The 16,488-nt window shown below is 45.6% G+C and overlaps 1 protein-coding gene across 2 annotated transcripts in view; it reads right to left on the reverse strand.

The window, feature by feature from the left end:
• The window catches only part of FBXL15 (F-box and leucine rich repeat protein 15), a 43,882-nt gene extending 34,078 nt beyond the window's left edge, over positions 1-9,804 (reverse strand). Inside the window, exon 1 of one of the 2 annotated variants that reach the window (XM_044298139.1) lies at positions 9,683-9,804. Coding sequence is in view for 1 of the 2 variants with exons in the window: in XM_044298138.1 (XP_044154073.1) it covers positions 3,495-3,525 (31 nt within the window). In the remaining variant the exon portion in view is untranslated. Of the gene's footprint in view, positions 1-3,494; positions 3,547-9,682 lie in introns of those variants that run through there. The other variant, XM_044298138.1, reaches the window with a different exon arrangement.
• Between the last annotated feature and the right edge of the window lie 6,684 nt (positions 9,805-16,488).

Below are 16,488 nucleotides of genomic sequence, written 5' to 3' on the forward strand. Positions count from 1 at the left end.
ACTAATGGTCTTGATTTATTTATTTATAAAATCGATTTTAGTGATATGCTAATGACTTACATAAGGTGTCCAAGGGGATGTCCTTTCCTAACTTGGTGCCCAGCCGCACCCCTCGGTCCGGTGCCCAGCACCGCCTTCCTGAGTCCAGCGCCGCCTCTAATATAATATATTCAAGAGCCGGCGCGCTGACGTAATCCCTGAGCCTGTTTGAAATCCCGCCTGTGCGCACTACACACTAATACGTCAGCGCGCCGGCTCTTGAATATATTATATTAGAGGAGGTGCTGGACTCAGTAAGGCGGCGCTTGGCCACCGGACCGAGGGGTGCGGCTGGGCACCAAGGTAGGAAAGGACATCCCCTTGGACACCTTATGTAAGTCATTAGCATATCACTTAGGGCTGCAATGATTAATCGATTATAATCGATAACTCGATTAGTTGTCGATGAATCCAGTTATCGAATAATCGCCGATTCGTTGCTATGCGGGCGGGCGGTCACTGCATCTTTATTTTACCTTTTACAATGACGCTCCAGTAACAGGCAGAGCGGACGGCGGCGTAACGTCACTTACTCACGTGACGCACCTGCTCCGCCTCCTTCATTCATAAAGTGGGCGGAGCGGGTGCGTTACGTGAGTAAGTGACGTTACGCCGCCGTCCGCTCTGCCTGTTACTGGAGGGTCATTGTAAGGTAAAATAAAGATGCAGTGATTAGTCCGACTAAGCAGCGGGGCCGGGGCTGTTATGGGGAGGGGGATCGGTCTATGGCACTGCTATGGGGAGGGGGGTCTGTGTATGGCACTGCTATGGGGGGGGGGGGTCTGTGTATGGCACTGCTATGGGGAGGGGGGGATCTGTGCACTGTTATGGGGAAAGGGATCTGTGCACTGTTATGCCCATAACAGTGCACATATCCCCCTCTCCATAACAGCGCCACCCACAGATCCCCCTCTCCATAACAGCGCCACCCACAGATCCCCCTCTCCATAACTGCGCCAGCCACAGATCCCCCTCTCCATAACTGCGCCAGCCACAGATCCCCCTCTCCATAACTGCGCCAGCCACAGATCCCCCTCTCCATAACTGCGCCAGCCACAGATCCCCCTCTCCATAACTGCGCCAGCCACAGATCCCCCTCTCCATAACTGCGCCAGCCACAGATCCCCCTCTCCATAACTGCGCCACCCACAGATCCCCCTCTCCATAACTGCGCCACCCACAGATCCCCCTCTCCATAACTGCGCCACCCACAGATCCCCCTCTCCATAACTGCGCCACCCACAGATCCCCCTCTCCATAACAGCGCCACCCACAGATCCCCCTCTCCATAACAGCGCCACCCACAGATCCCCCTCTCCATAACAGCGCCACCCACAGATCCCCCTCTCCATAACAGCGCCACCCACAGATCCCCCTCTCCATAACAGCGCCACCCACAGATCCCCCTCTCCATAACAGCGCCACCCACAGATCCTCCTCTCCATAACAGCGCCGTCCACAGATCCCCCCCATAACAGCGTCGTCCACAGATCCCCCCCATAACAGCGTCGTCCACAGATCCTCCCCATAACAGCGTCGTCCACAGATCCTCCCCATAACAGCGTCGTCCACAGATCCTCCCCATAACAGCGTCGTCCACAGATCCTCCCCATAACAGCGTCGTCCACAGATCCTCCCCATAACAGCGTCGTCCACAGATCCTCCCCATAACAGCGTCGTCCACAGATCCCCCATAATAGTGTCGTCCACAATTTGTTTTAATATGGCCTTTGAACATAATTTTTCAAGTAAAATCATATAAACCTCTTTGTTTTGTAATTTTGTAGTTTTTCCCGATTAATCGTAGAAATTAATCGGCAACTAATCGATTATTCAAATAATCGTTAGCTGCAGCCCTAATATAACTAAAATATAATTTATAAAGAAATAAATCAAGACTAATAGATAATAAGGGCATCATTAATACCTACAAGTAGCTATGTTTTACTGTAAGGGGTAAAATGTGGTGACAGAATCCCTTTAATTCTATCCCCTGAACTACAGGTCACAGTACTTAGGTCTATCCTCTGAACTACAGGTCACTGTAATTAGGTCTATCCTCTGAACTACAGATCTTAGTACTTAGGTCTATCCTCTGAACTACAGGTCACTGTAATTAGGTCTATCCTCTAACTATAGATCTTAGTACCGAGGTCTATCCTCTGAACTACAGGTCACAGTACTTAGGTCTATCCTCTGAACTACAGATCACAGTGCTTAGCTCTATCCTCTAAACTACAGGTCACTGTAATTAGGTCTATCCTCTGAACTACAGGTCACTGTAATTAGGTCTATCCTCTGAACTACAGATCTTAGTACTTAGGTCTATCCTCTGAACTACAGGTCACTGTAATTAGGTCTATCCTCTAACTATAGATCTTAGTACCGAGGTCTATCCTCTGAAATACAGGTCACAGTACTTAGGTCTATCCTCTGAACTACAGATCTTACTACTTAGGTCTATCCTCTGAACTACAGGTCAATGTACTTAGGTCTATCCTCTGAACTACAGATCACAGGGCTTAGCTCTATCCTCTGAACTAAAGATTACAGTACTTAGGTCTATCCTCTGAACTACAGGTCACAGTACTTAGATCTACCATCTGAACTACAGGTTACTGTACTTAGGTCTAACCTCTGAACTACAGATCACAGTACTTAGTTCCATCCTCTGAATTACAGGTCACAGTACTTAGTTCCATCCTCTGAATTACAGGTCACAGTACTTAGGTCTACCCTTTTAACTACAAGTCAAAGTGATTAGGTCTACCCTCTGAACTACAGGTCACAGTACTTAGTTAGGTCTATCCTCTGACTGACAAGCTATGCATGAACATCTAGTTCCACATCAGCTGGAAAGTTAGGCTAGGTTCACACCTGAGGGTTTTACAGCGCGTTCCTACGCGCTGTAAAACGCTCAACAGGCAAAAACCAATGTTTCCCTATGGGCATGGTTCTCATCTGAGCGTTTTACAGCGCGTATGAACTTGCTGTAAAACGCCCTACACCCCAAGAAGTACAGGAGCTTCTTTGGGGCGTATTGTCGCGCGTAACACCTCTGTTTTTCATTGTACGCCTCTGTGGTCAATAGCAAGAACGCACATTTCCAAAATACAAAAATGCCCCAAAATACGCCTGTAAACAGCGCTTATCGAATACGCTCAGGTGTGAACCCAGCCTTAAGGGAGTGAATATGTCTAATATGGACTATCACAGATGATCTGACCCTGTTTTCCAGAAGAACATTATTATTGATCGATGCAACACCATCATATTCCCTGGAGCTGTAGATTATAAAGAGGAACCAGGTGATGAATTTGCTAAATAAAAAGCAAAAATGTGAAATCCCTTCCACATACAAGTAATAATTATAGCAGCACAGAAGAAATATCTTATAGACCATAAACATCAGTAGGGAACACTTTGTATAGAAATATAGTCTTGGGCTTGTGTACCTGGTCTTCTAGTTTTTGGGTCCAAATCCATTCCATGATCCTCCTCCCAAAAAAGGTCACTGTATCTAACATTATCCACGGACACACAGCATAAAACTAACTGATGATACAAAGAGTGCACATTTCAGGAACAATCTGAACGCCCTGTGTAAAAACGACAGACATTTCCAGGCAGCTCTGACTGGCTCACTATAAAAGTAGTGATTCGTGAATGTATCTGCTCCAAACAGGACACATGTGACCTCGACCACTGGATGAACCGATCAGAACAAACTGTTAGTACATACTCACAGGCCATGTCATTTTGATTATTAACCTCTCGAGGACCAAGTAACTTTTGGTATTTAAAGTAGTTTCCCCATGAAAAAACACATATCCCCATTAACAGAATTTCTGAGAATGGGGGGTCCTGTGGCTCCATTCAAATAGGAGAACACGGGACCCTCTATTTTCAGATACTAATTTCCTATCCTGAGTTATTTTTACCATTGTTACTATATTTTAACCCCTTAAGGACTAAGTCTATTTTAATTTTTGCATTTTTTTCTCCCTAAATTCCAATAGCCATAACTTTTTATTTTTCCGTTCACATAGCCATATGAGGGCTTCATTTTTGCGGGACAAGATGAATGTTTTGTGGGGTAAATTTTTTAAAATGTTTGCGGGACAAGATGAATTTGTGGGGTAAAATTGCAAAAAAACTCACAATGCCACAGTTTTTGGGGTTTTGACATTACAGCGTTAACATGCGCAAAAAATGACATGACGTCCTTATTCTGAGGCTCAATATGATTACAGCGATACCAAATTTGTATGGTTTTCATTTTGCTTCATTACTTTTAGACTACATGCACACAAAACGTATTTTGTTTCTGTGTCTGTTCCTTGGATAAGGACCCATTCATTTCAATGGGTCCGCCAAAAAACGGATGCAATACAGATGCCAAAAGGACTTCATCCATAATTTTTGCGGATCAGTGTTTTGTGGACTGCAAAATACACATATGGTTATATGAATGTAGCCTTAAAAAAATAAAAACCTTTGAAAAAAAGTCAAAATTTTCTTTCCATCGCCAATTTCCGACACCCATAACTTTTTAATATTTCAGTCTTCAGAGCTGTATCAGGGCTCGTTTTTTACGGCACGAGCTGTAGTTTTTATTGGTACCATTTTTGGAGTACGTACAACTTTTTTGGTGAGACAAGGTGACAAAAAAATGGTGAATCAGTTGTTTTTTATTGTGTTTTTCATTACGGCGTTCACTGCGCAGGAACATTTTCAGACGTGGCGATACCTGATATGTTTATTTTTTATCGTTTATATATTTTTATATGTAAAATTGGAAAAGAGAAGTCATTTTTACTTTTAAAACACAAATTAAAATTTGTGTTTTTTTAAATTGTTATGATTTTTTTCTTTGACTTTTTTTTTTTAACCCCCTTAGGGGGCTAGAACATGGGATCTTATAATCCCTTGTTCCTTTCACCATAATAGAGATCTAGAGTTATGGTGAATGGGATTTTGATGTGCTGCCTGCCAAGGCTGGTTTCACATTTTCGGTAAGCAGATCTGGCAGGGTGATCCGGCCAGAAACAGCCTACCGGATCCGTGAATACCGGGATACCAAGATACCATCCAGCCCCATTCACTATAATGGGGACCGCAAATATGACGCAAAGCAGCCGGACAAATACCGATGCGTGCAGCAGTTTTCATCGGCCGCCTCTCTGCATATTTGCCGAGTAGCGGTGGAATCTCCACTGCTAACAATTATAGTGAATAGGGCCGGACAGTATCTCAGCAGCGCACGGTATTCACAGGTCCAGCAGGCTGTTCCCGGCCGAAACAGTCTGCTGGATCTGTTTTAAGGCAGATGTGAAACAAGCCTAAGGGTGCATTCACATCACCGTTTAGCTTTCCGTTCTGCTGATCCATCAGAAGAAGAGAGAGAGAGAGAGAAAAGAACGGATCCTGTTGCATCAGTTCTCATCTGTTTGAGCCATTTCTGTCTGAGATCCGTTTTTTTTAGATGGAAACAAAAGTACCGCATGCAGTTTTTTCCCATGTAAAAAACGGACCTCAGACAGAAATGGCTCAAACGGATGACAACTGATGCAACATGATCCGTTTTTTTTTTTTTCTCTCTCTCTCTCTCTCTCTCTCTCTCTTCTGCTGGCGGAAGTCCGCTTCGGCCTCATTCACTATAATGGGGTGGGCCGGAAGTCCAGCTACAGCACGGCAAACATGCCGAGAGACAGCCAGACAAAAACCGCAGCGTGCTGTAGTTTCACCTCTCGGCATGTTTACTATGCTGCGGCCGGACCTCCAGCCCTCCCCTATTATAGTGAATGCGGCATCTGAGGGTTTAAATTACCATTTTTGTCACCATCGCCGATCGCAGTCATTGTAGCCGGGTGCTTGCAGTATTATACAGCCGGCACCCACCGCATATGGAATGGGCTCAGAAAGTTAATACAAGGCACTAATGTATTATTATTATTATCCATATTGCTTCCTTTACTGGCTTGATTCAATTTTCCATCACATTATACACTGCTCATTTCCATGGTTACGACAACCCTGTAATCCAGCAGTGGTGGTCATACTTGCACACTATAGGAAAAGACACTAGCCTATTTGTACTCCCACGGTCCCAGCCACGAGAGAGGCTGGTGCTTTTTCCTATAGTGTTCAAGCACGACCACTGCTGCTGGATTACAGCGTGGCCAGCAAAGGAACAAGGACAATCCCAATACATTAGTAAGTGCCTGGTATTAACTTTGTCTACATGATAAATGCCATTTACTGAAGTGAGACAACCCCTCAAAGGGGTCTATAAGATAGGAGCCACCAATGGGGTCCAACTCCTGAGACCCACAGCAAACAGCCTATTCTCCAGAAGGAGGCCGCGGCCAGTTAGGCATTTCCTTTGCAGTGGATGCAGAAAGGTAGTATTATATGGAGGCTCCCTGCCCTGGATCACAGGAGGGGTCTTAGGAAGTGGATGTGCTGCAATTCCACACTCATTATGTTGCAGGGTTTGAGCATCTGAAGCAAACTTCTCGTATTACAATTTCACATGCCTTGTAATTAATAGGACCCACACGCTATACTTTGGGTGTCATACAGCACTTGTACCACCCAGCATGCATTAATGTCTGTCAACGCTCTATATTGAATTGGATCCCCTATCCAGTGTAGTAACCACAATACGCCTATAACCTAGGGATTCAATGCAAGTAAGAGGGGCCAGCAACATCATAATGCAGTACCACGGTGCAGCACAAAATACTGCCCCAGCAGAACCAAATACACAGTACAGCACAATATACTGCCCCAGCAGAACCAAATACCAAAGTCTAGCACAATATACTGCCCCAGCAGAACCAAATACCAAAGTGCAGCACAATATACTGCCCCAGCAGAACCAAATACCAAAGTGCAGCACAATATACTGCCCCAGCAGAACCAAATACCAAAGTGTAGCACAAAATACCAAAGTGCAGCACAATATACTGCCCCAGCAGAACCAAATACACAGTACAGCACAATATACTGCCCCAGCAGAACCAAATGCCAAAGTGCAGCACAATATACTGCCCCAGCAGAACCAAATACACAGTACAGCACAATATACTGCCCCAGCAGAACCAAATACCAAAGTGTAGCACAAAATACTGCCCCAGCAGAACCAAATACACAGTACAGCACAATATACTGCCCCAGCAGAACCAAATGCCAAAGTGCAGCACAATATACTGCCCCAGCAGAACCAAATACACAGTACAGCACAATATACTGCCACAGCAGAACCAAATACCAAAGTGCAGCACAATATACTGCCCCAGCAGAACCAAATACCAAAGTGCAGCACAATATACTGCCCCAGCAGAACCAAATACACAGTACAGCACAATATACTGCCCCAGCAGAACCAAATACCAAAGTGTAGCACAAAATACTGCCCCAGTAGAACCAAGTATATCAGTCGATCTGCGAGGGTGGTGGTACAACTGAATGCAGGAGGGATATCTGCAGCCACCGGCCAGGTACATACCGTATTTTTTGGACTATAAGATGCACTTTGTTCCTCAAAAAGTGGGGGGAAAGTGGCAATGAGTCTTATAGTCCACATTAGCATGGGGGAGGCACGGGTAGGTGAGGACAGCGCTGTGCTGGCTGTACTCACCTTCCCTGGTCTTCTTCCGGGTTCCATTGTGCACTGTGTCATGACCAGCGTCCAGTGTCAGGAAGTAGTGCATGTAGACACACACTATGACCTGACACTGTGTACACAGCGGGACCCGGAAGAAGCAATGAAGCGGTGCATCCTGGGTCTGCCGCGCCATCTGGAGCAGGTGAGGTAAGTTTATTTATTTATTTTGTAACTTCTGATCTGTAAGGTCTGATAGGATCCGATGGAAGCTGGGGGGTCTAATCTGAGTCTGATTGGGGGTCTGATCTGGGGCTTATGGAGCTTGGGGTCTGATTCTGGGGTTTGATCTGAGGTGTGATGAAGAATGGGGGTCTGATGAGGGTCTAATCTGAGGTCTGATGAAGAACGGGGATCTGATTTGGGGGTCTGCTGGAAAATATTAATTTTCTTATTTTCCTCCTTCAAATCCTAGGTGCGTCTTATAGTCCAAAGAATACATTATGTACCTGACACTCCAAGCGTTAATTAATACTGTGAACGTCCCATCATTATGTACCCGGCCTGTGGCCACAAGGAGGGCTCGGTCGAGTACACAGGGCTTGGCAACGCAGATCTGCAAAACATGGATACTGTTCATGCACAAACTCCTGTAGAAATGTCCTATCCTTGTCTGTCTGCAAACGGACAAGTATAGGACATGTTCTATCTTTTGTGGGGCCTAAGAACATACATATGGATGAGGACAGCTCATGGTGTGAAGTCTTCATCTGATCCGCAAAAATGCGGATTGGATGCAGACGAAAATATATTTGTACATGGGGCCTTAAAGGGAACCTGTGACCTCAAAAACGCATATAAAACTACCAGCACTACCTCATAGTAGCCCCCAGTCTGTTCATAATCATATGTTTGATCCGCTAATCTGATTCGCAATAGCTTAAAAAAAACTATATTTTAAGCGCCGGTCAGCTTCAAGTCAAGGTAAGCACGCCCCCTAACCGTCCCCTCTCTTGTTTGATTCCGGGGTCCGTCCACCAGCTCTCCCCGCTCCATTCTCGTTGTAGGTGCGGGTCCCAGAGGTGGGATCCGCACCTATTGGACAATGGTGGCATATCCTAGTGATATGCCCCCACTGTATGTGATGGGATAACCCCTTTAAATAGATGCATGAGTAATATGACAGCAAGGCACAGACCAGGGGCGTAGCTAAAGGCTCATGGGCCCTGGTGCAAGAGTTCAGCTTGGGCCCCCATCCCTCAGTGCTTGTTGGTAAGGGGCAGGGAAGCACATAACCTTCCTGCTGCCAGAAGCAAACATTGAAAGGGCACCCCCTCAATCTAAATTCTTGACCTAACCCCCTCCCTCCAGCCAGAGGTGTAAATTGACCAGCATGCACTTTCTATGCCAGTGTCTTATGTGGCACAAGGGTCTTTGGGCCTCCTCAGGCTCCTGGGCCCGGTAGCGACTGCTACCTCTGCACCCCCTATAGCTACGCCCCTGGCACAAACGAACCACACACACATTTTTTGGTCACACAACTTGTGCCACCAAAATCGCCATGTGGTCCCTGCCTAATATTTACACCACAGGATGGTCAAAAGTGATAGAAAGGAAAACTAGCAACCAATCAGATTCCACCTTTTATTTTTCTACTGAGCTCTGACAGGTGGAGTCTGATTGGTTGCCAAGGGCAACTAAGCCAGCTCTCCTTTCTATCAGTTTTGATAAATCTCCCCCAAAGTCTTGAAGATCAGGGCAAAGGAGTACATGTCACCAGTGTATGTGACAGGATGAGCGAGCGCCATGATTTCAGCCATATTTACAAAGAAGTGCCAAATATATCATCATGTAATCCAATACAAGCAATGCAGATGGCACATTGACATATGCCGCCTGTACTCTGTGTCCACCAGAGATCTGCAGAATCACCCACACACAGGTGTGATCTGGTGACAGGACACTGTGCACACACAGGACATGAAGCGGCAGTCACTGACCTCCGGGTACACACGGCTGTCACACACAACCCACCTTCAGTCTACTCCTCCTCTGCCCGTCTCCAAGCCTGCTGTCAAATCTGCCGGTATCCCATGGCAACGGCAAGTGACGCCATTCCGCCGCCAGGCGCGTACATACGACGTAAGGCGTCGCCGTCCCGCCATCTTAGTGAAGGCGGAAGTGGGGGCTGAGTAGCATGGCGCTGAGGTGGCGCTCAGATAGCGTAGGTTATTTGTGAGGTGATTCGTGGTATAAAGTGTGAAGTGACTAGAAATAGAAATTCTCCTCAGAAATGCCGCCTGAAATGTGGTCTCCTCAGTTTCCCTGTGGTAATGTGCGCCATGAGAGGGGCTGTTAGGTCATATGGTGCTCCTAGCAAGGTGCCTGTGCAAGAAGCATCGCAGGACTGCAGCCTTTTTACTGACGAGAATAGTTGTAAATAGCCCACAGAGGGCTCCGGAAGCTTAAAATGTGGCTCCATATTTTTAATATAGTTTTGCCCCAGCAGATAGCGGGTGCTGTGGTTTTTCATATGTTGAAATTTTTATTTAACCCCTTGATGACAGCGATTTTCCTTCTTCGCTCATTACGCCAAGCTTTTTTATTTTTCTGTTTACATACCGTAGGAGGACTTTTTTTTTTTTTCAGGACAAGTTTTACTTTCTAGATAGCGTTGAGCGAACTTGTGTTTTAAGTGCAGCGTCTCAAGTTCGGGTTATCGTAGAAAGCATTATGGATTCTAAATTCCATTATGGTCCGTGGTAGCGGAATCCATAACGCGATTCTTTGATAACCCGAACTTAAAACACAAGTTCGCTCAACACAATTTCTTATGGCACCATCTTATATTGCAGACGATATGGTGGGAAGCTGGAAAGAAAATTTAAAACGAGCAGGAATTGGCAAAAAAACAACACATTTCCAGCATAGTTATTTGGGTTCTTATTTTTATGGCATTCCCTATACCAGTGATGGCAAACCTTTTACGGACCGAGTGCCCAAACTGTAACCCAAAACCCACTTATTTATCGCAAAGTGCCAACACGGCAATTTAATCTGAGCACTACAGTGCAATATAGTATATCTTCCATGTACTTTACCTATAATAGCTTGCCTACATTCAGTGCGCTGCCTGTGCTGTTCATAGTGCGCCCTGCGCTGATGAATGGCAGGAAAAGTCTAATGCATATTGGTACACCATAGACTTTTTCGCGGGTGCCCACAGAGAGGGCTCTGAGTGCCACCTCTGGCACCCGGGCCATAGGTTTGCCACCACTGCCCTATACAGTAAAACTGACCGGTTAACTTCATTCTCTGGGTCAGTGCAATTTCAGTGATGTCACATTTATATAGGGTTTCTTGTGTTTTAATGCAGACAAAAAAAAATAAACTTTAAAAAAATGTTTATTTGCATCAGCATATTCTGACCCCCATAACTTTTATATTTACATCTACAGAGCTGGGTGATCTGTATTTTGTATTGATACCATTTTGGAGTGTGTATTGCTTTTAGATCTCTTTTTATTACATTTGGTTCAGAGATGGAGCAATCCTAAAATGGCGACTTCGCCATTTTAATTTTATTTTCCATTACACTGTAAGGGATGCATACATTTATATTTTAATAGTTTGGGACATGACGGCGCTAATGTTTTTTTTTTATTATTTCTATCAAGGAGAAAAGGGGATGATTTTAGTTTTTTTAATATATATTTTTAAAAACTTTGTTTTTCAATACTTTTTAAAAATTCTCCTAGAGGACTTGAACATTTGATCGTCTGAGCACGTCTACCATACACTGCAAGGAATTACCATTGCGGTCTATGGGAGATTCAGTGCATATGCACATCACTGTGGTAGTGTTGGATCCTTCAAAAGACTCAAAGCTACCACAATGAATGAGTGGCTCCCTGGATTTTGGAATGGGGGAGCCATTTTGGGCCCAGTGGTTCTCGGATGCCGTGGTAGGGAGGGAGCGCCCTCTTTAGAGACGACTAGTCGTCCAGGGTTTCACCAGTTTAAGGGCTCATATACATGACTATATGTATTTTATGGTCTGCAAAAAATCCGTCTGACGTCTGTATGACATCCGTATTGCATCAGTTTTTGTTTTTTTTTTGCGAATCCGTTGTAACAATGTCTATACTTGTCCGCAAAATGGAACGGCCATGCGGACATACCGAAACGGATTAGTTTTTTTTGCGGACCCATTGAAGTGAATAGTTCCACATATGGGCAGCAAAAAAAACGAATGGACAAGGTGTAAAAAATAAGTTTTTGTGCCTCAAGATTGAGACATTTTACTCCCTTAACCACCTCCCGACCGCCGTACGCGTATATGCGTCCGGGAGGTGGTTGCTTTATTCCTCCTGGATGCATATACGCGTCTTCTCGCGAGACGCGAGATTTCCTGTGAACGCGCGCGCACAGGCACAGAAGGTAAGCGAGTGGATCTCCAGCCTGCCAGCGGCGATCCGAATTTTTTAACCCCTAACAGGTATATTAGACGCTGTTTTCATAACAGCGTCTAATATACCTCCTACCTGGTCCTCTGGTGGTCCCTTTTGTTAGGATCGACCACCAGAGGACTCAGGTAGGTCAGTACAGTCCCACCAAACACCACACTACACTACACCCCCCCCCCCCCCCCGTCACTTATTAACCCCTTATAAACCCCTGATCACCCCATATAAACTCCCTGATCACCCCCCTGTCATTGATCACCGCCCTGTCATTGATCACCCCCCTGTCAGGCTCCGTTCAGACGTCCGCATGATTTTTACGGATCCGATCCATGTATCCATGGATCCGTAAAAATCATGCGGACGTCTGAATGGAGCCTTACAGGGGGGTGATCAATGACAGGCGGGTGATCACCCATATACACTCCCTGATCACCCCCTGTCATTGATCACCGCCCTGTCAGGCTCCATTCAGACGTCCGCATGATTTTTACGGATCCGATCCATGTATCCATGGATCCGTAAAAATCATGCGGACGTCTGAATGGAGCCTTACAGGGGGGTGATCAATGACAGGCGGGTGATCACCCATATACACTCCCTGATCACCCCCTGTCATTGATCACCGCCCTGTCAGGCTCCATTCAGACGTCCGCATGATTTTTACGGATCCGATCCATGTATCCATGGATCCGTAAAAATCATGCGGACGTCTGAATGGAGCCTTACAGGGGGGTGATCAATGACAGGCGGGTGATCACCCATATACACTCCCTGATCACCCCCTGTCATTGATCACCCCCCTGTCAGGCTCCATTCAGACGTCCGCATGATTTTTACGGATCCGATCCATGTATCCATGGATCCGTAAAAATCATGCGGACGTCTGAATGGAGCCTTACAGAGGGGGGTGATCAGTGACAGGGGGGTGATCACCCTGATTACCCTGATCACCCCCTGTCATTGATAACCCCCCTGTAAGGCTCCATTCAGACGTCCGCATGCGTTCTGTGGATCCGATCCATGTATCCATGGATCCGTAAAAATCATGCGGACGTCTGAATGGAGCCTTACAGAGGGGGGTGATCAGTGACAGGGGGGTGATCACCCTGATTACCCTGATCACCCCCTGTCATTGATAACCCCCCTGTAAGGCTCCATTCAGACGTCCGCATGCGTTCTGTGGATCCGATCCATGTATCCATGGATCCGTAAAAAATCATGCGGACGTCTGAATGGAGCCTTACAGGGGGGGTGATCAGTGACAGGGGGGTGATCACCCTGATTACCCTGATCACCCCCTGTCATTGATAACCCCCCTGTAAGGCTCCATTCAGACGTCCGCATGCGTTCTGTGGATCCGATCCATGGATCCGTAAAAAATCATGCGGATGTCTGAATGGAGCCTTACAGGGGGGGTGATCAGTGACAGGGGGGTGATCACCCTGATTACCCTGATCACCCCCTGTCATTGATAACCCCCCTGTAAGGCTCCATTCAGACGTCCGCATGCGTTCTGTGGATCGGATCCATGGATCCGTAAAAAATCATGCGGATGTCTGAATGGAGCCTTACAGGGGGGGGTGATCAGTGACAGGGGGGTGATTACCCTGATCACCCCCTGTCATTGATAACCCCCCCTGTAAGGCTCCATTCAGACGTCCGCATGCGTTTTGTGGATCCGATCCATGGATCCGTAAAAAATCATGCGGATGTCTGAATGGAGCCTTACAGGGGGGGTGATCAGTGACAGGGGGGTGATCACCCTGATCACCCCCTGTCATTGATAACCCCCCTGTAAGGCTCCATTCAGACGTCCGCATGCGTTCTGTGGATCCGATCCATGTATCCATGGATCCGTAAAAATCATGCGGACGTCTGAATGGAGCCTTACAGGGGGGGTGATTACCCTGATCACCCCCTGTCATTGATAACCCCCCTGTAAGGCTCCATTCAGACGTCCGCATGCGTTCTGTGGATCTGATCCATGTATCCATGGATCCGTAAAAATCATGCGGACGAATGGAGCCTTACAGGGGGGGTGATCAATGACAGGGGGGTGATCAGGGAGTCTATATGGGTGATCACCCCCCTGTCATTGATCACCCCCCTGTCATTGATCACCCCCCTCCTGGTAAGGCTCCATTCAGCCATTTTTTTTGGCACAAGTTAGTGGACATTTTTTGTTTGTTTTTGTTTTTTCTTACAAAGTCTCATATTCCACTAACTTGTGTCAAAAAATAAAATCTCACATGGACGCACCATACCCCTCACGGAATCCAAATGCGTAAACATTTTTAGACATTTATATTCCAGACTTCTCACGCTTTAGGGCCCCTAAAAAGCCAGGGCAGTATAAATACCCCACATGTGACCCCATTTCGGAAAAAAGACACCCCAAGGTATTCCGTGAGGGGCATATTGAGTCCATGAAAGATTGAAATTTTTGTCCTAAGTTAGCGGAAAGTGAGACTTTGTGAGAAAAAAAACAAAAAAAATCAATATCCGCTAACTTATGCAAAAAAATAAAAAATTCTAGGAACTCGCCATGCCCCTCATTGAATACCTCGGGGTGTCTTCTTTCCAAAGTGGGGTCACATGTGGGGTATTTATACTGCCCTGGCTTTTTAGGGGCCCGAAAGTGTGAGAAGAAGTCTGGGATCCAAATGTCTAAAAATGCCCTCCTAAAAGGAATTTGGGCCCCTTTGCGCATCTAGGCTGCAAAAAAGTGTCACACATGTGGTATCGCCGTACTCAGGAGAAGTTGGGGAATGTGTTTTGGGGTGTCATTTTACATATACCCATGCTGGGTGAGAAAAATATCTTGGTCAAATGCCAACTTTGTATAAAAAAATGGGAAAAGTTGTCTTTTGCCAAGATATTTCTCTCACCCAGCATGGGTATATGTAAAATGACCCCCCAAAACACATTGCCCAACTTCTCCTGAGTACGACGATACCACATGTGTGACACTTTTTTGCAGCCAAGGTGGGCAAAGGGGCACCTTTCGGATTTCGCAGGCCATTTTTTACACATTTTGATTTCATGGTACCTCTTACACATTTGGGCCCCTAAATTGCCAGGGCAGTATAACTACGCCACAAGTGACCCCATTTTGGAAAGAAGACACCCCAAGGTATTCCGTGAGGGGCACGGCGAGTTCCTAGAATTTTTTATTTTTTGTCACAATTTAGCGGAAAATGATGATTTTTCTTTTTTTTCTTTTTTCCTTACAAAGTCTCATATTCCACTAACTTGCGACAAAAAATAAAAAATTCTAGGAACTCGCCATGCCCCTCACGGAATACCTTGGGGTGTCTTCTTTCCAAAATGGGGTCACTTGTGGGGTAGTTATACTGCCCTGGCAATTTAGGGGCCCAAATGTGTGAGAAGTACTTTGCAATCAAAATCTGTAAAAAATGGCCTGCAAAATCCGAAAGGTGCACTTTGGAATATGTGCCCCTTTGCCCACCTTGGCAGCAAAAAAGTGTGACACATCTGGTATCGCCGTACTCAGGAGAAGTTGGGCAATGTGTTTTGGGGTGTCATTTTACATATACCCATGCTGGGTGAGAAAAATATCTTGGTCAAATGCCAACTTTGTATAAAAAAATGGGAAAAGTTGTCTTTTGCCAAGATATTTCTCTCACCCAGCATGGGTATATGTAAAATGACACCCCAAAACACATTCCCCAACTTCTCCTGAGTACGGCGATACCAGATGTGTCACACTTTTTTGCTGCCAAGGTGGGCAAAGGGGCACATATTCCAAAGTGCACCTTTCGGATTTCACCGGTCATTTCTTACACATTTTGATTGCAAAGTTCTTCTCACACATTTGGGCCCCTAAATTGCCAGGGCAGTATAACTACCCAACAAGTGACCCCATTTTGGAAAGAAGACACCCCAAGGTATTCTGTGAGGGGCATGGTGAGTTCCTAGAATTTTTTATTTTTTGTCGCAAGTTAGTGGAATATGAGACTTTGTAAGAAAAAAATAAAAATAAAAAATCATCATTTTCCGCTAACTTGTGACAAAAAATAAAAAGTTCTATGAACTCACTATGCCCATCAGCGAATACCTTAGGGTGTCTACTTTCCGAAATGGGGTCATTTGTGGGGTTTTTCTACTGTTTGGGCATTGTAGAACCTCAGGAAACATGACAGGTGCTCAGAAAATCAGAGCCGTTTCAAAAAGCGGAAATTCACATTTTTGTACCATAGTTTGTAAATGCTATAACTTTTACCCAAACCATTTTTTTTTTTGCCCAAACATTTTTTTTTTATCAAAGACATGTAGAACTATAAATTTAGCGAAAAATTTATATATGGATGTCGTTTTTTTTGCAAAATTTCACAGCTGAAAGTGAAAAATGTC

The sequence above is a fragment of the Bufo gargarizans genome, chromosome 6, assembly GCF_014858855.1.
Source record: "Bufo gargarizans isolate SCDJY-AF-19 chromosome 6, ASM1485885v1, whole genome shotgun sequence".
Classification (NCBI taxonomy): domain Eukaryota; kingdom Metazoa; phylum Chordata; class Amphibia; order Anura; family Bufonidae; genus Bufo; species Bufo gargarizans.